The sequence below is a fragment of the Scophthalmus maximus genome, chromosome 16 (genome assembly GCF_022379125.1).
Source record: "Scophthalmus maximus strain ysfricsl-2021 chromosome 16, ASM2237912v1, whole genome shotgun sequence".
Taxonomy (NCBI): domain Eukaryota; kingdom Metazoa; phylum Chordata; class Actinopteri; order Pleuronectiformes; family Scophthalmidae; genus Scophthalmus; species Scophthalmus maximus.
Window position 1 is genome coordinate 3012493 of NC_061530.1, and position 26073 is coordinate 3038565.

The 26073-nt window shown below is 41.7% G+C and overlaps 1 protein-coding gene and 1 long non-coding RNA gene across 4 annotated transcripts; both read left to right on the plus strand.

The window, feature by feature from the left end:
- The first annotated feature begins 5736 nt into the window (after positions 1 to 5736).
- LOC118287394 lies at positions 5737 to 8024 on the plus strand. 3 transcript variants are annotated; one of them, XM_035612522.1, is made up of 3 exons: positions 5737 to 5911; positions 6469 to 6589; positions 6834 to 8024. In XM_035612522.1, the coding sequence occupies exons 1-3, from the start codon at positions 5796 to 5798 to the stop codon at positions 6918 to 6920; spliced, it is 324 nt and encodes a 107-aa protein (XP_035468415.1). In that variant the 5' UTR covers positions 5737 to 5795; the 3' UTR covers positions 6921 to 8024. The 3 variants fall into 3 exon arrangements, with proteins under 3 accessions (XP_035468415.1, XP_035468418.1, XP_035468416.1); XM_035612525.1 differs by having other exon boundaries at positions 6469 to 6571; positions 6809 to 8024; XM_035612523.2 differs by having other exon boundaries at positions 6809 to 8019.
- A 3646-nt stretch (positions 8025 to 11670) lies between these two features.
- Positions 11671 to 14483, plus strand: LOC118287396. The gene is made up of 3 exons (XR_004785659.2): positions 11671 to 13005; positions 13171 to 13316; positions 13418 to 14483. It is a non-coding gene; the product is annotated as an uncharacterized LOC118287396 (long non-coding RNA).
- The last annotated feature ends 11590 nt before the right edge of the window (positions 14484 to 26073 follow it).

Sequence of the window (26073 nt, forward strand, 5' to 3'; positions counted from 1 at the left end):
GAATTTTGCTTGTTATATTTTTATATATATATATATATTTGGTTGCATAACGTGTTGCCTTGAGATTTGAGCATCAGTGGAAGAGCTTGTATGGCATTTGTCATGCGTTGGTTGGGTCTTAATTTTTTCTGTAGTATGTAAGGTAAGCCTGTACTTTAGCTATCTCTCATCTCATCTCATCTTCACCCGCTTACCCGGGGTCGGGTCGCGGGGGCAGCAGCTTCAGTAGGGGACCCCACACTTGCCTTTCTGGGCCACATTAACCAGCTCTGACTGGGGGATCCCGAGGCATCCCAGGCCAGTGTGAAGATATAATCTCTCCACCTAGTCCTGGGTCTACCCCAAGGTCTCTTCCCAGCTGGATGTGCCTGGAACACCTCCCAGGGGAGGTGCCCAGTGGGCATCCTTACCAGATGCCCGAACCACCTCTACTGGCTCCTTTCTACACAAAGGAGCAGCAGCTCTACTCCGAGTTCCTCACGGATGACTGAGCTTCTCACCCTATCTCTAAAGGAGACACCAGCCACCTTTTTAAGAAAACCCATTCTGTCCGCTTGTACCTGTGATCTCGTTTTTTTGGTCACAACCCATCCTTCATGCCCCTAGGTGAGGGTAGGAACAAAGATTGACCGCTAGATTGAGAGCTTTGCTAGCTCCCTTTTCGTCACAACGGTGCAGCAAAGCGAATGCAATACCACCCCTGCTGCTCCAATTGTCCCGTCGCTCGCCCGAGGTACTTAAACTCCTTCACTTGAGGTAATTCCCTACCTCATTCCCTACCTGGAGCAAACAATCCACCAGTTTCCTGCTGAGAAGCATTGCCTCAGATTTCGAGGTGCTGATCCTCATCCCAACCGCTTCACACTCGGCTGTGAACTGATCCAGTGAGTCTCCAGCTCTGCCTCTACCATAGAGGTTAGTCGGTTAGTCGGATTCAGGAGTTCCTCAAAATGCTCTTTCCACTGCCCGATTACCTCCTAAGTTGAGGTCAACAGTGTCCCATCCTTACTGTACACAGCTTGGATGGTTTCCTGTTTCACCCTCCTGAGATGTCGAATGGTTTTCCAGAAGCACATTGGTGCTGACTTAAAGTCCTTCTCCATGAATTCTCCGAACTTCTACCACACCCGCTGTTTTGCATCTGCCCGTCGGTACCTTGCAACCGCTTCGGGAGTCCTCTGGGATAACATATCCCTAAAGGACTCCTTCAGTCGGACAGCTTCCCACGGTGTTCAAGGGTAACCACCCCTTGAGGCACCTAAGACCTTGAGACCTCAACACACCGCTGCAGCTTCAGCAATGGAAGCTTTGAACATTACCCATTCGGGTTCAATGCCCCCAACCTCCACAGGGATGCCAGAAAAGCTCTGTTGGAGGTACATCCAAGTTCACCCCCACTACACGTTTGAGCTTACCAGGTCTATCCACAGTCTTCCCCCAGTCCCGGATCCAACTCACCATCGGATGGTGATCAGTTGAGACCTCCGCCCCTTTCACCCGAGTGTCCAAAACATGCGGCCTCAGATCAGATGAGCCTAGCTCCAGACTGGGGGCCCCGGGCTTCCTCCGGGCTGGGTCTTTTTCTCTCTTCCACTGTTTTCCATGGGGTCTTTGGTGAACCATGTGTAGTCTGGCCCCTTGCCTGAGACCACTCTGCCGTGGGAAACCCTACCAGGAGCTACAGACAACACAGCCCTCAGGTTCATGGGGACACACAAACCTCTCCACAACGCTAACCTTATAACTATATGTTATGCAAATCTATGGTGATCATGTCATAGTAAATGTCCCTTTTTTAAGTGTAAAGTCAGAGGAGGGGTGGAACTTCAAGAGACGGCAACCTTGGGTCTTAATCCGGGCCTGGCAAGACCCGAAATGCAGGGATGGGGGAACATGTATTTAATAAAACGTAAAAAAAACTGACCTCCAGTCCTCTACTGGGAAAAATAACCAAAATCCAAAACTTCAACAACGGAACCTGGACAACAAGAACTGATGCGAAATATGACATTGCATGGCTACACAAAGATATGTGGGAATAAACAGAACTATACAGAAATGAACAGACGATCCAACAAGGACAAAGGGAGGCACAAAGACTATATACACACAAGAGGGGCACAGGTAACGATACATAGAGAACAGGTGCAGACGATCACAGGGAATCACAAGAGACGTAAAGTTACAGAAAACCAGACACAGGAGCACAGGAAATGAATTACAAAGTTAAACAGGAAATACAAAACTCAAGATGAACAAAACACAAGCGATCACAAGAAAGTAACTTTACATAAACCAAGACACACAGGGAAGGGCAATCACCGAAATCATATGCAAAGTCCATACATAAACCAAGACACACAGGGAAGGGCAATCACCGAAATCATATGCAAAGTCCATAAAGAAACAAAGGTATGTAAAGAGTTCTCAGAGTTCACGTCTTTCACAAAAGGTCCAAAAGTGTCTTGGTCCTAGTGGACCATTCTGTTAGGGTTGGGGTTTAAGCAGGACCCAAAATGCAGATATGGGGGGAAAAGTATTTAATAGAGGGTAACAAAATATTCTACTGGGAAAAATAACCAAAATCCAAAACTTCAACAAAGGAACGTGGATAACAAGTACTGATGAGAAATATGGCATGGCTTGGCTACACAAAGATACGTGGAAATAAAGAGAGCTATACGGCACAAAGACTATATACACACGCGGGCACAGGTAACGATACACAGGTGATCACAAGTGTCATAACCCGGCCCATAAGCAAAATGGGAAAAGACAGAGAACTCCAACAAAAAAGCTATTTATCATAGGAAAAGTAACAACAATATGAGACATTTAAGTCAGTGGCATCAGTGGTGTTCATATGTGTTTGTGGAAAATGTAATGTAGGGTGTTGTGGCGTTAAATATCAAACACCAAACTTAACAAAGCAAAGCAAAAGTCTGTGGGTGCTGGCAGCAAGAGAGAGCGAGAGACAGGAAGCTGTGACTTTTGTATCCTGCAGAGCACTGGGCCCAGGTGCTCCAGATCTGGCTGCTACTTCCTTTGGCTCCTAACCTCTGACCTAAGCAGACAGACAATGGCTGACACGGCACACAAAAAGATAAACAGGGGTCATAACACAATTAAGTCATTTTACATAAACCAAGACACACAGGAAAGGGCAATCACAGAAATAATATGCAAAGTCCACAAAGAAACAAAGGTCTATAAAGAATTCTCAAAGTTCACGTCTTTCACAAAGGTCCAAAAGTGTCTTGGTCCTAGCGAACCATGACACACGTATCTCTGGACAAACTTGGAAACCGGAGAAAACAAGATGCACCGCTTCCATAAGCTAGCTTTTCATGCAGCGTGTGCCGGTCAAAACATTCTGGTCTCATGCTAACATGTAGCTAGCAACGTAAACACGACGCAACACAATGACATCAGAGGGACGTACGTTACGTTATTAATCTGCGTTATTCTTTTTCAAGCGTTATTTTTCTATAATTAATTAATCAAAATGAATGCGTGATTTTGACAGCCCTTATATACAGACATGTATTCATATACACTACCATACATAAATATATTGCACAAGATGAGAAAAAATGCACAGGTGAAAGCGACAGAAATTAAAATCTGGCTATTGTTTATTGAAGTTTCTCTCCTCCTTTCTTTGAAGCAGCCCAGTTGTATGAAGTTTAATATCTAGAACAAAAACGAAAACGTGGTACTGAAACACACACAGGTTACACCTCAAAAACATCCCAACATACTTGCGTTGGGAATCTCTGGTGCGAGGCCAACACTGTCAGCGATGCATTAAAGATACACATGCAGCAACTACAGATGCAATACGATTCGATTCACACCCCAATCTCGATGCGATTAAACGCACTGTGATTCAACCAGGGTTTAAAAGTTCTCCGTCACTACGACGGAAATCCGTCAACCAGAATTTCCCTTCAAATTACTTCTGAGGTCAAAGTAATATCGGGATTGTCAAACTGAATGAACAGAAAAACTGTCCTGGAAGTTCAACACTGCTCTGGAGAAAGCGAATACTGTAATGACTCAAATAAGACAGCGCTGGTGCAGAAAACTGCGCATTTATTCATTACAACCAACGGATATTAATTTCTAATGGAGGATGAATGGATTTCACAGGTCGTCGCATTTTGGGTTATATGTAGCATTTTATGTTGTTAGGCTAGCGAGTGTTTTGATCTCCGTCTGTAGCCAGGGTGGAGAATGGCTATTTGTTTGCTCCTGTGCGGCGCAGTGCTCCCTATGCTCCCCAGTAATTGAGGCTTTGGACTGAAGACCTGCAGGACTCAGTCCTCAGTCGAATGCGTTCCAGGCGGATGAATAGGACGTTATAATTAATGCGCTAAAGCCGATATGCAAACAAAGATATCATGCATTTCAAAACACGGGAGTCAAAAGCTGACAGACAGGCATCCCGATCAGCTCAAAGAATTCAAGGTGAGGGAGTTTCAATTCATATTAACATCATTTACAAACTGTTAACCTTCTAATCCGTATCATGAAATCGCCGCTACACCTTAACATGTTGTTTGAGGCAGAAACATCATCACGTTCTGCTCCATACAATGTTAGCAATAGACGTTTGCTAACAATGCTACCGCTAACTCGTAGTGAGTTAACATCTTTTCAGTCTGTCCCGTCAACATGTTGCTAAAGATCAGAGTTTATAATGTGTGTGTGCGTCTGTGCGCTACTGTGCCTGTGTGCGCCTTGGTACTGTAGCCTCTACTGTTTTCTTAGTCATTGTCAGACAGTATGTTTGATAACTGATATCTCTCTCTCTTTTTCCCCAGGATGAGCCAAAGGAGGATCCACCAGGAGCAAAGTCAGCAAACCATATCAGAAGCTCTTCTGAGGCACAGATAATATGATTTTTAAATCTAAGCTCAGTATTGTTCTAAATACTTGAAGGCTACATGCCACTTTTTTTCTCTTTCTGCCATATGAAGAGTTGCTTAATTTTATTTATTGTATTTAGAAGCAATCGCCGGGTTTAAAAATAGTAAAGCTGTGCCATAAAAAAGTTGATAGTATTGTAGTAGATAATATTGCACATCTTTCTTTTCATTTATTAGTTGAAGGCTACATGCCATTACAGTTGTTGTTTTTCATAATGTTCAAATATTTTTATTTTTATTGTTTTAGTATTATTGTTCTTGTTCGTGTATTTTTGGTATCAGTACCGACTACTAGTTGATTCTTGCACTTTTGGTTAATATCTTCATGGTTTATTGCACTTATGTAAGTCGCTTTGGACAAAAGCGTCTGCTAAATGAATGTTATGTAATATTTTTCATTAGCGTATTTCTTTTTATGGCCAACGCTATCCAACCGACTGGCGAAGAGGAGGGGGGGATGAAATGATAGAGAAAAAGTATAAAGAAATCAAAAGCAAGTTAAAGAACACCATTAAAGGGCTCATATTATGCTCATTTTCAGGTTCATACTTTTAAAAAGGGTCAACACTTGAAAAGGTTTACATGCCACAATGTTCAGAAAAGTCTTCAGTGTTCTCATACTGTCCGTTCCTCCAGCGGCTCTTTCACCCTCTGCCTGTCATGCTCGGATTTACTCTAGACCCCCCCCCCCCCACAAAAAAAGCTCAGCTGCATCTGATTGGCCAGTTGGCCCAGTCTGCTGTGATTGGTCAACCGCATTCAGGGCGTGTACGAAATGTCACGCCTCTTCTCCAGACACGGACGTTCTGAACCGGCCGGCTCACAGAGAAGCTAAAAACTCAGACATTGCTAAGCAAAGCAACAATGGCAAATTTTCAACTGTACCAGTTTAATCCCGAGTCTGACACCAACAGAGAGGAAGAACAAGCCGGTAGTCCTGACGCTTTTCAACCAAGACTGGAGCAGGACGGATCAGAGTGGTAAGTCACATTGTTACTGTGTACTTCTTCTAAATGACTTGACTGACTGAAGTGCATGTTACCGTAGTCAGGGAAACGTGTGGACACTGCATCAGAACACTCACAGATTGAGAAATATCTGCCGCAAAGAAATACGACCGGTCTGTTGACAAATCATATTGCCAACTACCTGGTAACAACAACAGAAGCACTCACCAAACTGTTGAATGAGTGTCTTGTCTCCTGTCGGGAGGGGGGGGGGCGACAGGCAGAGAGAGAGAGGAGCATGGCTCGACGCACAACTCTTTTTATTGAATCAGACTAACGTTGCCTATGTTGGGAAATAAAAAGTTATCCTTCTAAAAGTTTGATAAGTTTTTGTTTTGATAAGTGACTAAATCAATTGAACTAAAAGTTGAGCAGATTTATTTTTTATTCACCAACAAATTTGTATTAACCCGTTTTACAGTGAAACACACATTACTTCTTGGATCAATATTTGTCTAATGCAGGGCGGCTCCCTCAATCATTATTTGCTCTATTAGATCTTGTAAAACTAATCCTTTTTTCCATATTAGGTTCTCAGAGGAAAGAATCAGGACCCCATTCCTCTCAGCTGCAGGCCTTGAGCCGAATTGCCTCAACTTATACACCCTGCAGAATGGACTACGGACCTCTGAGGTGCAGAACAGAAGAACAGTGAGTTTTTAATTAATGGATGTTATGAGATACAACTTCATAAAATAAAATAAAAAAAGTTTTCAATGTATGACAGGATCCATAAAACAAATTAAGAAATGAGAAAAATAATTTTCTTCAAAATATCTTTATTTTTTGCATATGTCAAGAAACCAGTAATATACACATACAAAAAAATATAGCAGTAGAGGCAATAATGCCTCATTGTTTTACTCGCAGTTGATGCTGTGGGACGCCACAACAGGGTCGTCATCGCGCCATCCTCCGGATCTGCCAGGAGTTTCCTGATCCAGCTGACCAGTATGTTGGCTTCCGACCGCCCCTTGACTGAACCCCTGACATGTGGCGAGCAACCACTTCCTCCTTTTGACGGCCTGTCATATTGGGATGACAGATCCTTTGGGGTGGGGATTTTTTCATCTACTCCACAAATGGTGCTGGGTCCTCAAACACCATCCTCATCAAGTCACCCACTTAATCTGTAAAACATTTCATTCAATTGTTCATTTTCTAGTGTTTTCCTGAATCCACTTTTGTTGTTTACTTAAAATGTTCAGAATAATTTATTATTCATTTGAATTTATCATGTTTGTAATAATAAAATAGTGTTTGATAAATTACTGAATGTTGGTTCTGTTTTAACAGGCTTTGTGGTGGCTTCACCCTTCTTTGTCTTTGGGGAAGAGGGAATCTTCATGCCCATGGATGTTTTGAATGTTGTTAAACAGTGAAGTCCACTTTGCCACCTTCTCAGGCCCTGAGGTTGAAGAGGTTGCACTCCAATATACATGGTTCTTTAAACCATGGAACATGGGTGTTGCCGATTGGTGTGATGTACTCTGAAATACAAGGGTAAACAAAACAATAAAAAAATTGCATCTAATGACAACAATCACTATATATTCTCAGCTGCATCTCCCCCATCATAGGCTTTATTGTGATTGTACAACAACATTTTGTTGGTAACTGTTGCAGCTCCAGCAATATAAAAAACAAGATAAAGATAAAATAATAAATTCATACAATATATACCACATGTGCTGTGTAAACTACATAACACACATGCATTTAACCAGACGAAGAGAACACAGGGAACAAAAAAACCCACTGTATATTATTTTTAATTGAAGCATGAGCCCTGGTTGTCTAGATCAGGACCAAATAAACTGAGGGATAAGAGTAAAATAATTCATATAATAATGTACACACACAGCCATGCTAGCGATAGCGCTGTTTATTACCAATACCAGGCGGAACCGGTGTCTCTCGCTCAACTCATTCTAATTCTACAACAGGTCAAAGTGTATCCGAGGCAGTTCATCCAAAATCGGATGTTTGGAAGCAACTGATCGTATAAACACCCGGACCACGCGAGCACCGTTAAACATGATGGGATCGCGAAACAACCGTACATTTCTACACAATGTTGCCACGTGATGACGTCACACAGTCTGACCCTCAGTATCGCTCCTGTACCGCTAAATAAACAAGGCAGAACACTACGAGGACACACACTAAGGGCATGTCTTATTATTTTAATGTATGCCTTAGTTCGAGGCTGTTTTGCATTTCAGAAAAGGTTTTTTCTTAATAAAACAGAATCTGTATGGCACTCAAATGCAAATAAAAAAGGTTGTTTTTTTCACAGATAATATTATTTTATGCAATCAATTCTTTTATTTTTCTGAAAAGAAAACCACTCTCTTATTTACTATTGCTCCCCTCAATAAAGCAAAAGTAGCCGGTGCTACTAAGTGAGCTAACCGACGCCCCATGTGTGGAGGCTTGAGTCCTCCTGCAGCGGCCATTGGTAAGACTCCGACCCCCTTGCTGTGCATCTTCCCCCACTCTCTCGCCCCCCTTCACACTGAATACTATCATTAAAAGGCTTTAAAAAATTCTGGGAAAAAATCTTAAAATCTTAAAACAAAATAATTTTTGTTTGCACATCATTTCAATTGGAAAATATAATTTTGTGCTTGCAAAATATATTTTAATGTTCTCCTTTTCTCAAGTACCTCACTCAGGACAGAGACACAAATATAACGCCATAGGTTTTAGCATCTGTCAAAGTAAAGAAACGTAGGGGTACATTGCATTGGAGGTCTTTCTGAGGTCTTGAATGTGGTGCTCAAAAGTAAAATCAAGAATCCTGGCTGTCAGACTTTGAGAAATCATAGAGTTGTGTTCAGTTGTTGAGTAATTGTGACTTGATCAAACCAATGTCTATGACAGGCCAATGACTAGCATTTCATTTTTATCAGAATTTACGAACTGGACATGATGCAACATCTAGTCTGACCCATAAGGGTATAAGCCTATTAATGTGCACCTATTTCAGGTAGTATTCTTCTCTCCTTCTGTTTTCAGCCTGTTACTGTTTTCAATCTCCTTTGCTATGGGAAATAGCTAACAACCTATGCTGAAAATGCCAAATGTGGGCCATGCAATCACACAGTTGAGATATGTCTTTTACTGTTGTTTGTGTTGTTTTCTTAGCAGGGTATTAGTCATTTTAATCCATCACAGTGCTCAACTCCCCCATGCAAATGTTCCACCAAAACAAACTGTGCTCCGTATTACATTGCTGCATCATTAGTTTAGTGCCACACAAGAAAACTGTGATAGGTTAAATATATACACACAAGAGGGTTTTTTCCCCATAGAAGAATGTTGACTGGTGTGGCCAGACCAGGCGACATCTAACTTTTCACAGCAGACAAGCAGCCTTCTACTTTAATGATTTGAAAATAATCATCTGCCTTTTCCAGGATATACAGCTGAGTATTATCAGTGTGGATAACTGAATATAATCTGGCCCAATTTATAATTCAATAAAATAATTACAAAAATCGGAATAATGTGGATATTGGAATATTCAGTATCAGAATGCTAGCAGCATACACGATATTTTTTTTATCTAAGTGCACACATTTGCTAACCATGCAGTGCTCATTTGTGACAGGTAAACAAACATTAATCAAAGCGCAAAAGAAAATTGCTACATAGACATATTTTGTTTTATTTAGACTAAAGATCAAGTCATTCACTGATAAATTTAAACATTACAGTTCAGAGTTTTATAACTTTCGTAGTCGCACAGTAAGGCAGTATGACATTTTTCTTTTATGGTCCTATGAGAAAGCTTAACTGCAGGGAAAAACTGAAGTTCCCAAGCACACACTGAAAAAACTGAAAGACAATAGCTGAGGTCCCCCACAGGATGGTCTATTAGAGCTAATACGTACCATCCTTTGTGTATTGTTGTCTGCTCTTGATGAATACATAGGGAACAACCCATGTAACAACACACAGCCTATCATCAGATATCACATAACCCACATAAGAGCTGAGGATGTGGATGGTAGCAGGGGGAAGGGGTAGGAGATAGGAGTGTGGAATACTGGCAAAGCATTAATACTACTACTCAGTCTTGCGGGAAATTAATTTTGGATTGCTTCTCTAGGTTTAAACAAAATTGTTGTCTTGAGGGAAAAGGGAGATTAAGGTTTTTAATTATACTAGGTAATTCATTCCACAAAATAAACCCTTGATATATATGTCTCCAGTGGCAGAGATGTGTCAAACATATCATGAAGTTGATATTAAAATATGCCACATGCACAAAAATATCATCAGTCCACAATCAGTCATGTTTAACACACCGCTGACACTTAAAATTATTTTAAGTTGCTATTTTCCTGTTTGCTTCACTTTTACCACTTTATACTCTGAGAGCGCCACTATGATGTTCATTCGTAGAAAACAGGTCTATCCAAAAACTCACCTTGTCCATTTTTCAATGTCAGTCCAGCACAGATGAGGGAGAATTTAAAAGCCTCCTACAAATCATTTCATCTCTGTTTGCACCATAAGTTATTCATAATTGGATGTCATTGAATGCCAGTAACTGTTGAATGAGCTTCAGACAAAATATGGGGGGGTATCTCACAATTTATGGGAATCATGTTTGAAACAGATGACAGTGAGCAGCTGTCAATACTAAAAATAGGGAGGCAGTTAGAAAGGATGACACTAAGATAAGTTATTTGATCAATGCAATCAATACTCATGTTCCAAGATGTACATGACGGGTGGTATGGAGAACGGAACATGACTTAATATTAAATACAGAAATAAATATATAAAAGAATCAATAAATGAATAAATAAATGAATGCATTAATAAATAAATGAATAAATAAATAAATGTTTAAATAATGCATACATAAATAAAAGAATAAATATATAATGCTTTAAATTTATTTATGTATTTCTTTCTCCATATGTTATTGAGGTAGGAGGTGCTAACCTCAGTCAAAAGTGTCATGATCTCGTGTTTTGATTTCCTGTTTTATTTTGAATTAGTTTTGCACTTCCTGTTTCCTGGTCTTTTGTCGGTTCCTTTTTACTTTGCCCGTGTCTCCTGCCCCTGTCATGATTCCGTGTTTTGGTTTCCTGTTTTATTCTGAAGTCCCTTGCCACGTGTTGATTCACTTCCTTTCACGGGGTCACGGGGACAGCAGCTCAAGCATGGGACCCCAAACTTCCCTTTCCTGGCCCACATTAACCAGCTCTGATTGGGGGATCCCAAGGCGTTCCCAGGCCAGTGTGGAGATTCAGGTTGTTTCTCAATGTTCTTTTCTGTACTTGCGTTCTGGTGTTCTCGTGAAACGTCATCAGTCGCGCCCAAAGTACTGTTCACATACAAAGAACGCATCGAGCCAAGAGCGGTCCAAATGCCGGGATGCTGTTCTCACCGCGCCCCCTTTACAGATGATGCATCAGAGGTGATTTGTGTGTTCTTGGGAGAGCCAAGTATCCCAGAATGCATTTTGCTGCAACCAGCGGCAACAATGGAGGTGGAAAGAGTTCACAGCTGTAAGTTAAACTTTTCAAAATATTAGTCTTGCTTTCTCACCTAATATAATTTAAATAATTTTTTAGGCGAGAATATAGGCGTTTTAACTTAAAATATGTGGTAAATTTATCAGGTTGAAGCCTATTTGATCATTTGTTCATATTGGCTGCCGACAATATCTCGGCCAGTGCTTCTAGAATGCTCCGCTGGCTTTATCCTGCTTAAACGAGCCATATGATTCAATTTTGGGTAAATGTAATGGTCAATAGTTGGTCACAGTGCTGAAATGTATTATCTGTTAGCAGAGAAATCTTTTTGGCTCAAGCCAAAGTTAAAATTCATAGTTTTTTTGGATTTGTATTTAACCCCTCATTAGTGCATTGTGTTTGTGCATTTGATCAGATGGTTGGCTTGCCTTTATCCTGTAAGCAATACACTAGTTATTGTTGTTGTAATGGATTCAATATTTGAGCAATATTGGGATTACTGTGCTAGTCCTATATACATACTACCCTAATGATTAATACATTTTGTCACACTTTTTTTTTTCTTTTTCCCAGTGATTTTGTTACCACTACTGGCCTGCAAATTAACAGCCAAGCAGGCCAAAAAGAAGTGGAATAATCTTAAGGAAAAGTACAAGATATCATGCCTGCTTCTCTGCTCTGTGTTGTATACTGAAAGAACTTTCCTGAGATTCCTGTCAAAGAAACTACATAGTCTAATTTTGTCAGACCATATATAAAACAGACAACAACACTGATGTAGTGGACCTTGAAATAAAGTGAACTGTGCAAATGTGAATATAATCAGTCAGTTTCACAATGTAGTAATCAAAACCCTTTTTCCAGGAGCTCAGAGATCCACCAACAGGGAAAGAGGTACAGTCTGGTAGTGTGACTGCTGCCACCTGGCAGTGGTATATTGTGATGGATGCTGCACTCCAGGGGCAGCACTCAATTAGTCCGCAATTGGTTGTTGCAGCAAACTTAACTGCCATTGCGGGTGGTGTGGTCACACTGGCCTCACCAGAGGAAGCCAGGGCCAGTCAGCTTCCCAGAAAGAGGCCCAGGGACAGCCATGCTCTTCTGGATTTCTTAAGAGAAGAGGCAGAGAGGGGTGAGGAGAGGGAAAGGGCAGCTGTTGCAAGAGAGGGAAAGGGCAGCAACAGATAGAGCTGATCGGTACCCGGCTCTTTTTGAAAGCCTTGTAAAAAAAGCTGTAAATAAAAAAATTAGAGAGTGAGTGAGATAGAGAGTGTTACAGTCTAGATATAGTCATGTTCACACAGACATGCTGGCAGTCCCTCTGGAGCAGAAACGCGTGCAGTGAGTCTTCCCCGGACACAGTTTCCCTGCTTTCTTCACCGGTGCTGCTGGTGTTGTCCTCGCTGTCATCCGGATTCTCCTCCTCCACCTCCTCCAGGATATCACCTGCTGTCACACATATGTTGTGGAGGATGCAGCAGGCACCTATCACCTTTGGGGCGAAGAGAGGCCGGATCTCCAGGGCCCCCAGAAAAATGTTCCGCCAGCGAGTCTTCAGGATCGCTGAAGGTCCGCTCAATGATGCACCTGGCCTTCACATGGTGCCTGTTGTACCGGGCTTCGACTTGGCCTGTTAATTAAAATTGTATTAAATATACTGTATTATAAAGTCAGCAAACTAATAATCTGCTTTGTCTTGTGTGTCTGTGTTTATTGTGTTTTTACTTACTACAGGCTGGCGGTATGGTGTCATGATGGCCACCGGAGGCTGCAGACACAGATAGCCACAATCTCCCAACAAGAAATATCCAGCTGGTGGATACAGTGCATGCTGGTACATAGGGGACCTTCGGAGAACCAATGCGTCATGGATTGCCGATGTACACATCCAGAAATTTGCCATTGGCATCACACAAACCTTGTAGCAGCAGTGAGGGGAAGAGTTTCCTGTTAATGTAGCATCTTTTTTGTGGATTCTTAGGGGGCACAATGCGGATGTGGCACCCATCGATGGCACCAGCTGCATGGCAGAAAGCCTTGTGACCAGCCAGACGAGAAAAGTCAGCCCCCACCTCCATCGCATCTGTTGTGGGGAAATGAATGGCTCTGTGGTTGATGGTCATCATTTCCTCTACAACTTTGTGGACGATCCTGAACACGCTTGGTAGTGGGATGCTTAAGATGTCAGCAGTATCCCTAGATGTCCCACGGGCCAGCCAATAGATGGTTACCAGCACTTCAATCTCATGGCTCCATCCATGGCCTTTCTTCCGGGGCAGCATCTGGACCAGCATATCAAAGCTGGTCCTGGACAGCTGGAAGGCTGGTTTAGTGTCTGCTCCAGAGAAGAATATGGCAAGGATGGCCATGATGTGTGGTGTTTACTTGAGCTATTTCTGTCTGTCATTGCTTGATAGGCAGGGTCTGTGTCAATAAGTATAATTGCTGTGCATGATAAACAATATACTACTCAGGCTAAATATATTTATGACATGAGGTACATGTACTTATTGCATTAATGTAGAGCTGTTTGTGCACTTAATTGTGTGCACACAGGTTTGTATGCGGAATGCAGGCTAACCCATTACAATATTAGATTATTAGAAGCCTGTTTATTATGCAGACCTTGATACAGTTAATGTAATACAGTACCCCTGGAATAAATGTTAATTTTAGCCATGTGTTAATATAATCTAATTTTGAGGTGTTAGTTTTATGAATAAGGATAGACTAAAAAACAACTCTCACTAAAACTATAGTTCAACAGCACTCGTGTGTTTGTGTGTACTTAATACAGTATTATTAGATTAACAATACATTATACAGCATAATGATTAGACAAACGTACATGGGTAGCAAGACTTGCTATTAAGGCACGTCTGCTCTTCACCCTCTGCTGCATTCTGGCCATCCTGGCTTGTCTTTCCCGGACCCGCCTCCTCAGGTGGGCAGCCTCCTCTTTTCATCCTGCTGGTAATCCCGACAGCGAAGACAACGGCAACACGGTTTCGATCCATTTATAGTAGTTTTTTAATGCTACTCTCCTCACTCCCCAAAATGTCCTCCACAACCCACCACAACTTTTTTTGTCCCGCCACTGACCATTATGTGTAGTCTTCAGAGTGCAAAATTTATAAACTTTTTTTTAATTTTTGCTTTGGCCCACACTCCAGCAGGTGGGTGGCAGTAATGCGCCATACACGCTAGGTGCCCCCCACTATAAAACCAGAAGAAGAAACGAAAGTACGCTGCTCTTCCAATTGCAGAATGACCGTTCTGCGTCCTCCCGTTCTCGGGATTATGTTCTACCGAGTTGAACTCTCAAAAACGTTCTTGAAAGAAGGCAAGTACGTACTTGCGTTCTTTGGTATTGAGAAACGGACATAATCTCTCCACCTAGTCCTGTGTCTTACCCGAAGTCTCCTCCCAGCTGGACGTGCCTGAAACAGTGTTTACCCTACATGCATTCAGGAGCTGCGCACCGCTGCTACTGGATTTTGATCACCGCTCCTGAATTATTTTTATTTATTAATCTTTTAACGAGAGGAGATTGGGCTCCGCCTTGTCTAGAGGTCGGAACAGAAACCTGTGCTGGAATTGAACAAAATTCATTCACTCGTCTAGGATGAATTTTCGCTATTCTTAACCCTGTTTCAGTGTTGCAGCCTGCGCTGTGCAGGGGGAGTGGCCAGCTCTCACTGTGCAACACACAGAGCACAGACAGAGACACTCACCTGCTAAGTGTGACGTTGACGAGAGTGAACGTCTTGTGCAAAAAATTGCCAGAGTGGACTCAGTGCCAACCAGGAGAAATTCGGTTTTATTGCAGTTAAGTTTAAGGAAATTTTGAGTTAACCAGGATTTGATTTCTAAGAGGCAGTCAGAGAGTGAAGATGTTGGGAGGGCGGCATTGGGCTTGGTGGAAAGATAGAGTTGTGTGTTGTCAGCGTAGCAGTGAAAGTGAATGCCAAATTTCCTGAGGATGTGACAGAGTGGGAGGAGATAGATGACAAAGAGGAGGGGGCCTAGAACAGAACCTTGAGGAACACTGGTGGTAACTGGGGAAAGCTGTGATTTGAAGTTTTTGAATTGGACAAACTGGTAGCGGCCAGAGAGATATGATTTGAACCAGGTAAGTGAAGTGCCCATGAAACCGATGGAAACTAATCTGTCAAGGAGTATGGGATGAGAAATGGTGTCAAATCCTGCGGTGAGGTCGAGGAGGATGAGTAGTGATAAGAGTCCAGAGTCTGCGGCCATCAACAGATCATTAGTGATTTTAACCGGGGCTGTCTTTGTGCTGTGAAGGGGACGGAAACCAGACTGGAGTTCTTCGAACAGATTATTTTACCTGAGATGCAACTGTTCTTTCAAGTTTTTTTTAAATAAAAGGTAAATTTGAAATTGGTCCAAAGTTGTTTATGTTGTTGGGATCTGCACCGGGTTTTTTGAGAAAAGGGGTTATTGCAGCTGTTTTGAAATATGCTGGAACAACACCAGAGGAGAGAGATGAGTGCATTATTTCCGTAATTAGAGAAGACAGAAAGTAAACAGATTTTGTCTAGGTGGGTAGTAAGTGGATCAAGCTGACAGGTTGAAGATTTGGATTTATGAATGAGACCTAATATTTCTGCAACAGATGGAAGTTGGAAGCTTGAGAATGGAGGATCAAGGGAGGATGGATGGAGTGGACCAGAAGTGGTGTGGTTCACAGAGGACAACTGTTGGCGGATTGTTTAAATTTTAGTTTTGAAAAGTGACATGAAGTTGTTGCAGTAATCAGTGGGGTAACTGTGAGGTGCAAGAGTGTCTGGAGGGCGCAGGATAGTTTTAACAGTAGTGAATAGTGTTCTTGTATTTCCATCGCCAGACCTAATTAGATTGGCATAACAGTCTGATTTGGCTTTGGAGAGAGCATCCTTGTAAATGTGGATGTGATATTGGTACATGTTTATATGGATAGTGAGACCAGTTTTTCCATGAAGGCGTTCCAGGCGACGACCTTTGGTTTTGAGGTGACGAAGTTCAGGGGTAAACCAGGGGGAAGAGTGAGAGAAGCAGACAGTCCAAGTCCTTAGTGGAGCAAGTTCATCCAGAATACTGTGAAGCTTATTGTTGTAGGGAGACACTAGGTCATCCGGAGTAAGTAGATTTATATGGCTGGGGAAGTTGTCCAATTTATTTGTGAGAACAGATAAATTGATGTTCTTGATATATCCGGAAGGTAATGGGATGGGGTGGGTGAGTTCTGGAAAATGGCAGATTTGCATTAAAAGTCACCAGTTTATGGTCGGATATGGACAGATCGGATGCAGCACATTGAAGGGGGGTTTTACCAGAGCAGCAGACGAGATCAAGAACATGGCCTTTGATATGAGTAGGAAAGTCAATGAATTGTTGTAGTCCAAAACTGTCATAACATGAAGTGAAATCCCTTGCGAGTGTTGTCCATATGCACATTAAAATCACCCAGCAGAATCACATTTGGGGACTTGGGACATAGGAGGATTAAAAAGGCAGAAAATTCATTTCAAAAGTAAGTGTTGATTTTAAGAGGACGGTAGACAGCAGCTAAAATAGTTGGGATTGGTCCATTTATCTGTAATGCAATGGACTCAAATGAGACATGCACAGGAACAGGGACAGAGGATACTCTACACTTCTCGTTGTGAAGTATCGCGAGACTCCCTGGACTGGTAACACGTGGATGACAGATGTAAACAAACACCGGAGGAGTAGTTTGTTAAGTTGGGAGAAGTCATAAAACTTACAATCGATGATGAGATCGTAGAGCAGAGGTCCCTTGTTGGTAAGGTAAGCGAGCGGGTGTTAAATAGTCCGAAGGCGAGATTGTTGGTAGCGAGGCAAGGGGCCCAAGCAAAAATACACCGAACGGTTAAGTGTACAAGTCGACAATACTGAATGTGTACCCCGATCTTCAGACAGTGACAGCAGGGTTAGCTGTTGTTGTTCGTTAGATGTGAATCAACAAATTACATCAAATAGCAATAGACAAACAAATCACTTGGGTAGTAGCGGCATCTAGTCGCGCCAGCGTTCACTCCTGACCTGAAGTCGCGACTCCTGCGTAGGTGAAAGAAGTCTTTCCTTGAGACTTGTTTTATGTTTGAGTCCAAGGACATGTCCTGGTCAAAGATAACTCCAAGGTTCCTCACAGCTGGAGGGTAAGTTATGCCGTCGTATATGCTCAGATAGTATTTCTCTGAGGTGTTTAGGGCCAAGTACAATGACCCCAGTTTGGCAGTATTTAGGAGTAAAAAATTATAAATCATCCAGGCCCTTATGTCTTTAAGACAGTTGAAGTTTGTCTACCTGATTATTTTCATCTGGCTTTATAGATAAACACAGCAGTGTATCAGTGGCGTAGCAATAGACATTTAGGTGGTGTTTTCTTATAATATTGCCTAAAGGAAGCATATATAAAGTGAAAAGTATCGGTCCCTGCACAGAACCTTGTGGAACTCCATGGCAAACTTTTGTATGAATGGAGGATTTGTTGTTAACGTTAACAAACTGAAATCGTTCTGATAAATAAGACTCAAACCATTCTAGTGCTGTTCCTTTTTATCCCAATGTGTTCTAGTCTCTGTAATAGAATCTTGTGATCAAATGCAGCACTAAGATCAAATGCAGCACTAAGATTTAACAGGCTGAGAATAGAAACATGTCCAATGTCTGAGGCCATGAGAAGGTCTTTGGTCACCTTCAGCATTGCTGTTTCTGTACTACGATGTTTCCTAAACCCTGACTGTCACGTTGTGGTAAGGAGGCAGGACACAAATGCAGAGTGCGGTGTTCAAAAAACTAATTTAATAAACAGAACCAAAAAACAGACTTAGTCTTTTTAGGAAAAATAAGCACAATCTAAAGACAGAAAGTCTTCAAGCACAATATTCCTGTGTAACTAGTCACATAACTGTTTTTTAAGCAGAGGTTTAACTTCTGCCACCCTTAAAGGCCTCTGGTACATAGCTTGTTAATAGAGATAAATTGATCTGATCTAATATGGAACTATTGATTAAAGGTAATACATCCTTAAACAGCCTTGAGGGAATAGGAACTAAAAGACAGGTTGATTGCTTGGATGAAGTGACCAGTGAAGTCAGCTCAGCCAGATCTATAGGGGAAAAGCAATCTAAATATAAATTAGGTTCTGAGGCTACTGTGTTTGACAGTGTGTCTGTGCTGTTAGTGGGAAGAAGCTGATTCATTTTTCTCTGATGGTAATACTCGTATTAGTAAAGAAGTTCATGAAATCATTGGTACTAAGAGTTGGAGGAATAGACTGTTCAGTAGAGCTTCTACTATCTGTCAGCCTGGCTACAGTGCTGGAGAGGAACCTGCTCTACGATCAACAAGATAGTCAATTTGTGTGGGAGTCTTGGAAACGAGTAAATAACGATGGAATATTCTCCTTCAATTTACTTACATAGGTATCTGATAGACACCTGATGTAATAGAACTTTTCTCCGAATTCAGTAAAGTTTATTATCGAGAATTCAAATGTGACTAAGAAGTGTTCTAACAAAGGGTTTCGAGGCAATATTATTAGATTTTCAATTCCTATGCCGTTTGTCAGAACGAGGGCGAGGGTGTGATTGAAACAGTGAGTTGGTTTGTTTACATGTTGAATGAAACCAATTGAGTCTATTAGTGAAGTAAAGCAGAACTAAGACTGTCATTTGCAACATCTACATGAATGTTGAAATCACCCACTATAATGATTTTATCTTTGCTAAGCTCTAACTCCCATAAAAAGTCTGAAAATTCAGATACAATTATGAGGAATGGCCAGGTGGAAGATATACAACTATCAGAAATGGATTTTGACATCTCCAGCTTCGGTGTATGAGGCTTTCAAATTAGTTAAAGCAATTTTTTGGTCGGGAGTTAATTAAAGGTCCCCTATTATGAAAATTACACTTTTTCATGGTTTGTTACCCTAAATATGTGTTAACGGGCCACCCAAACGTCAGAAAAGTCCATCCTCTCTCTCTTTTTCTTGCTCCAACTTTCACAAAACTTGTGCTCAAGAGAGCTGTTCAGCTCGCAGCGCAACCTGACGTCACGTTGCTCCTCAGCCTGGCCTCAGCACCTCCTCCAGGTAGTGTCACACACCCAGAGCTCGGTGTGGTTCACGCCCACTCAAACCTGGCAAACGTGTCTTGCCACGGCCATGTTTCATTTCCTCGCTAACATCGGCTCCCGGTAAACAACAATGGCCAAGATACGAGGTTGCTCTGTTGTAAAAACGGACACAGAAGTGTCCATATTCTCCCCACATCTGAGGATCTGAAAACCCGGTGGATTAATTTTATTTTTAATGGAAATGTCCCCACAACAACCGTCAAAATGTTGTATCTGTGTGCAAACCATTTCACCTCGGACTGCTTCCACAACCAAGGCCAGTACAATTTAGGATGAGCTTCACAACTCAAGCTCAGTGGACTCAAGAGTGGATCTCTGCCAACGGTCCGGGAGACATCATTAAACTCGGGAGCTGTAAGTACACGTTTCTTGTAACTTTTTTTTCTTTACTGTGCAGCTTAGCCTTAGCGCCGCAGTTAGTGTGCCTATGTTGTAGAGCACATACTATTGATACAAAAAAAAAAAGTGACAGGCTGAGTGAATAAAGCATGACTGAACGGCACTTTATTATTTAGAGTTCTAGCGGTAATCCGGCCTGCACTCGTGTTTTCATTTAGCTTTTTGTGAAACTTCATACTGGCGTTCGCCGGCGTCACACCGGTACGCCAGAGAATACCGGGGTGACGCCCGCGAACACCGGTGAACACCGGAGTGACACTGGTGAACGCCGGTGAATACCGGGGTGACGCTGGTGGACGCCGGTGAATACCGGGGTGACGCCGGTGACCTGATCCACCCGGTCACTGCAGCTTTGTACGACCAACTTAGCAGTTTGTGCTAATCTTGGCAACGTTGTGTGACGTTGATTAGCACAAACTGCTATGTTGGTCATACAAAGCTGCAGTGACCGGGCTAAAAAGTCATGCTAAGAGGCTGTACTGTCTGACAAGTAATTACTTTGTAAGTTGTAGCTAACTCGGCTGTGTTGTTATGAAAACTCCTGTGAAACATGCCTCGTCGCGAATTTCGCGACATTATTAATAAGTACTTTATTATATTGTAAAATGAAATTTTTTAATCTTTTTTTTTAGAAGGTCCTGCTTTGTACAAGCTGGAGAAGGTTCTGACAAATAAAAGGTTTCTGAAGGATGGTGCCAAACTGAGCCTGCACCACCAGACTTCTTCTTTGGAGGCTTTCCACAGCGCCATCCTTCATTTTGCACCAAAGAATGTTGTTTTTTCTATTTCTTGGAATGCTGTGCAGGTGAGTGGAACTGCTTTCACTTGGCGTCTGTGAGAATGTGTATCGTTAGGTTTCTGTCATTATTTACATCTTATATTTTTGTCTTTACTGTACTTCAAGCCTCTACCTGGCTGCAATGTTTTATAATGAAAACACTGGCCGACCACAAGCCCAAACCTCTGGTGGACAGCCTTGATTTAAACTACACTTCCCAAAGTTCTTGAAGGAGGAAGGCAGAGCAAAACCAGTTAAGACTGAGCCAACATTCCGTTAGTGTTACCTTTATTTTTCACCGGCAAAGTATGCTATACATGTTTTTACTATTGTTCTAACATGTCAGAACATTTAAACACCAAATGTATGATAAATAATACAGTAACAATACATTTTATACTCATGGTAAATTACAGAAAGTGTCCAATGTCAGGAGGTAATTTAAAACAGCCTTTCAGGCATTGGTTTTTCATTTACACATGAAAATGTAAACGATTTTTTTTGTCTAATATTGCACAGGGTTTGTGGCTGACTTGATGGACCTCGTCTTGGAAAAAGTCTTTGTGGTCCCTACAAGGATGACGTATTGAAAATTCCCATTCCAGAGGCCATGGCTGCACAGTATGAGCAGCCAGACAAGGAGGAGGTCATGAATCATATGGATTCAATGAAGCCTACAAATTTTTATTATCACTGATGGTAACTGCAATTTTTTGTCAGATTATATTTTGTGATAAAACATTAGAACACTGTCTAATCTGTGTGGATCTGTGTGATAAGTGTGTGAATAACTGCTATACTGTATCTGTAAGATGTCTCCTTTGAATTCATGTTTTATATATACAGCATCTACTTACAGAAAACTTGTATACTCATAAATAATGCAACCAATTTATTCAAATTATTGAAAAATATAATTGTCACAATATATTGTGTGTAAAATTCACCTGACAAGATACTGGACAAGCTTTGCAAAGATTGCCACATCGTAATGGAAAGTTGTTACAGGTAAGTTGTTGCACAGGAGAACACAAGAAAAAAAACAAAGCGTCAACTTCTGAAAACTGATTTGAAGAACGGTGAAGCTGACAGACATGTTTTTTCAAATACAAATGTTTAAGTTCACTGTAATAAAGACATCTACACAAAGGAAGCTTTTAAATAGGCATCTCTGTTCAAGACAGCTATTAATCTGAAATAAAAAAGTTTTCACACTAATGTCGATATGAAACACATGTAGCAGTCCTCAGTGTATCGCTTGCTTATTCAACAGAAATGCTCCCCGTAATGAAAAGACAGCGGAGAGTAACTGTTAGCATTAGCTACAGAGCAAACTACATATTACTATCTACTAATGCAAACACCAAATAACATACCAAGATGCACACAAATGTTGACTAACCATTCAGAAACATGCATCCACAGCTTCTCTTTCTTCAGATTCTGGTTCAATTCTAGCATTTTACATGAAGTAGGCTACTTACTGTTTAACTTGCTCCTGAAACCTGTCACCTCTTAGCCTTCACAAGTGCATCAATATTACGTGTCCAATCCTGAGCGGTTGCCAATTTCAGAATGTCATTTAAGTGCTTGTGTGTGAGTCTGGAACGCAGTTTTGTTTTATTGATGCTCATTACAGAAAAAGCTTGTTCACACAGATAAGTTGTCCCAAACATGCACAAAAGTTTTGCAGCCAGGGCTGTCAATTTGGGGTACCCTGGTAACAGATACTGATAAAATGTGTCCAAGCCCACCGAGGCAAATTTGCCCTTCAATTCTGAATCACATTGCAAGTCAATTATCTCAAGTTGAATGTCCGCGGGCAGGTCAGAAGCATTGACTGTGTATGGCGAGCGAAAAACTGAATTCTGTCTCAAGTTCACCAAAGACTTGAAACCGTTGCTGAAACTCCCGTAGCAATCCCGTAAACTTGTCTTTGTACTGATTCATGTCAGCATTAATTCCAGTGGCACGCACATTTCTTAGATGGGGAAAATGAACAGGGTCATCATTTGACAGCTGCCTCTCCCACAAAGTCAACTTCAACTGGGAAGCGCGTATGCTGTCATAATACTGTGACAACTTTGTTGCGGCCTTGCATCATTTTGTTCAGATTATTCAAGTGGTCTGTAATATCCACCATAAACGCAAGGTCCTGTAGCCATTCTGCATCCTGTAATTCTGCCACTTTTTTTTCCCCTTTTGCACCATAAATTGTCCAATTTCCTCTCGTAAATCAAAGAAACGCATCAGCACGGCTCCTTGGCTTAACAACCTTACTTCGGTGTGGTATGGCAGGCCATGGGTAATGTCTTTGTCAGTAAGAAGGCTGTCAAATTGACGATGATTCAGACCTCTGGCTTGGATTAAATTAACAGTTCGGACAACCACTCCCATGACGTGATCCATTCTTAACAACTTGCAACACAATGCTTCCTGGTGGAAAATACAGTGAAAAGTCCAAAAACTCTGCCCTCCATTTGTGGCCTGTACTTTCTGTCTGAATTTTGTCACACCTGTTTTTTTCCCGATCATTGATGGTGCGCCATCTGTAACCAGGCTGACAGCATGGGCCCACTACACCCCGACCCTGTCCAGAACTCCAATGAGAGAGCTGAAAATGTAAGTCGTTGTTGTGGTGTCTGTCATCGGCACCAACTCAAGAAACTCCTTGGTTACAGTCAAAGTCTCATCAACACCACGAATGAATATGGCCAGTTGAGCCACGTCTGTAATATCTTTGCTCTCATCAATTGCAACCGAAAATGCAACAAATGACTTAACTTTGTGGTTAATTTGGGTGTCCAAATCTCCAGCAAGATCCGAAATCCTATCTGCCACAGAGTTTCTTGTCAGGCTGATGTTGGCAAAAGACTGTCGCTTGTCGGGGCACACGATTTCTGCAGCCTTCAGCATGCATGTCTTCACAAACTCACACTCAGAGTATGGCTTTGACGCTGATGCTATTTCTTAGCAATAAGGTAGCTAGCTTTAACAGCTGCATCGCTGGTCTCTCGGCTACGACTAAAAACAGACTGCTGTTTCTTCAAACCTGCCAACAATTAATTTATCTTCTCTGTTCTCAGTTGTCCTTGCAAGTTGTTCTATTTTTCGCCATGATGAGTCTGATAGTGGTGCCGAATATTATATTCCTTTAGCACTGTAAGGTGCTGTGAACACACCAAGCACACTGGCTTCCCATTTTACCTCTGTGAATAAATAGGAACTGGTCCATTTTTCTTGGAAAACCCAACACTCTGTGTCCACTTTTCTCATTTTTGACAGAGACATTTTCCACCGGAGGCTCCTGCATGAACAGTAACGTTATCCTAGCTAGACAGTGTTGTGTAGACGTAACGTTAGTGGGCCAAAACATAGGGCCTGCTACTCTTGTTGGGCCAGTGCGACCTCCAGTGGACAAATCAGGAATGGCAGTGAGTTTTATTGAAAAATTGTGATTAATGATTTTTCTGCAATTTTCATACTTTGCAAAGTCAGCCAGTGGGCCGGATTGGACCCTTTGGCGGGCTGGTTCTGGCCCGCGGGCTGTTAGTTTGACACCCCTGCTTTAGAGGATCGCAGTATGAGGGACCTGAGGGGTATTTTAAGAAGGAAACTTCGAAGACATGTTTGGGGGACCTCAGAGATCAAATATAAACGTGTTAAAAATGGGTAAAATATGGGACCTTTAATAAGTATGATTGGAAAATTGCTGCTACCCCTCCTCCTCAGCCTGTGGTCAGAGGAATATGAGTGTTTTTATAAGTGGGAGGTGTTGATTCATTTTTAAACTAACATATTGTGCTGGGTGTAGCCAGGTTTCAGTCATACAGAATAAATCAAAGTGGTGATCAGTTATCAGATCATTCACTGATAAAGATTTAGATGGGAGTGAACTAATATTTAATAATCCACATTTAAACTGGATTTATGAACTTGTAGAATACAATGTGAGAAATTATAAAAAAATATTTGATCTGTATGTTTTGATTTCACTTATATTTATAAATATATTTATTTTCAATAATGTCACTGTCAACGACCAAACTGTATTTAATAGTATAACATTTAAAAAAAGGTGAAGAGCCACAATTAGTTTGTCCAATAGACGAGCTGACTAGCATGTCACATGTATGTTTACTGTATGTGGACTGAAGTACAGCAAATATGATCTGAAAACAACAAAATATGATGGATTCAAAATAAATTAAATCTTTTATGGGTTTTGGGTTTTGTAAGTTAAACTCAACTTGTTAATGGTGATGAATAATTGCTATTTTGGATGTTTATAGTTCATTTGATCTCACAACATCATCAGACTTCCATATGTAGATTAATTGAAGGCTGCATGTGACTCTTATGAAACAGTTCCTGACGGTGGGTTTACATGGTGTAAATTTTTATTTTTTTTATGTCGTTTGTCGAGGTGGTGAAATGAACTGAGCTGAACTCCATCCAACTGTCAAACTGTCTGCGGGTGAATGAGCTCATACGCCGCCTGAGCAGCTCAGCTTGTTGTTGTTAGCTTAGCCTGTTAGCTCAGAGCAACACGTCAACACCGCAACCTGCTCCTCGTTAATATTCTGCTTCCGTATTTAAAACATCTCGACGCAGCGACGAGTGAATCACAACCATCCGACCCACGTGTATTTTAATTCCGTTCCGCCTGACATCAGTCTTCAGTACCAGACTGACTCCACATACATGTTGACCGTAACCGAGCATGTAGAAAGTGAAGAGGTGAGTGATTGGTAGGCTATATTTAAGGTACGAGAGGCGTTGTGGTAGCCCACTAGGGGTTATCAAAACGTATTACTAATTATTAAAGAGCGTATTAATGAGCTCCGACGTTTTTCCGCAGAACCTCCTCTGTTGTGGCTGTGCTCCTCTAACTACGCTGGTTAGTTCTACTGTTAAATAGCCACTGTTAGAAACCATCTCAATTAAAAGCTGGCTGTATGTAGTCTAACTGTTTCTTGCCATGGAACTTAAAGTGTGTTGCTGCTGGCTGATACAAACCAGCCCCTCCTGCCTCTAACAACTGAACCAGCACGTGGCTAATTAATATGCACGTCAAGGACGTCGTCCGACCTTGCGCTGATAGAGTGAGCACTGAGCAGCCTACCTGATTCACAGCAGCAGCAGCAGCAGCAGAGGGAGGACAACAGAGGACTTACACTGATTATTCTGTTTGAGCAGCAACCGAAATAATGAGCAGAATATCAAGTGTAATGATGATGTGTAGATTATCCTTTGCACATTTAGAGAGTATTGTAAGGTGCAAGCCACTG

Coding starts and splice junctions, on each gene's coding strand:
- LOC118287394 (XM_035612522.1), top strand. CDS start 5,796: ATGGCAAATTTTCAACTGTACCAGTTTAATCCCGAGTCTGACACCAAC. Junction 5,912..6,468: donor GAGCAGGACGGATCAGAGTG/GTAAGTCACATT, acceptor TTTCCATATTAG/GTTCTCAGAGGAAAGAATCA. Junction 6,590..6,833: donor AGGTGCAGAACAGAAGAACA/GTGAGTTTTTAA, acceptor ACGCCACAACAG/GGTCGTCATCGCGCCATCCT.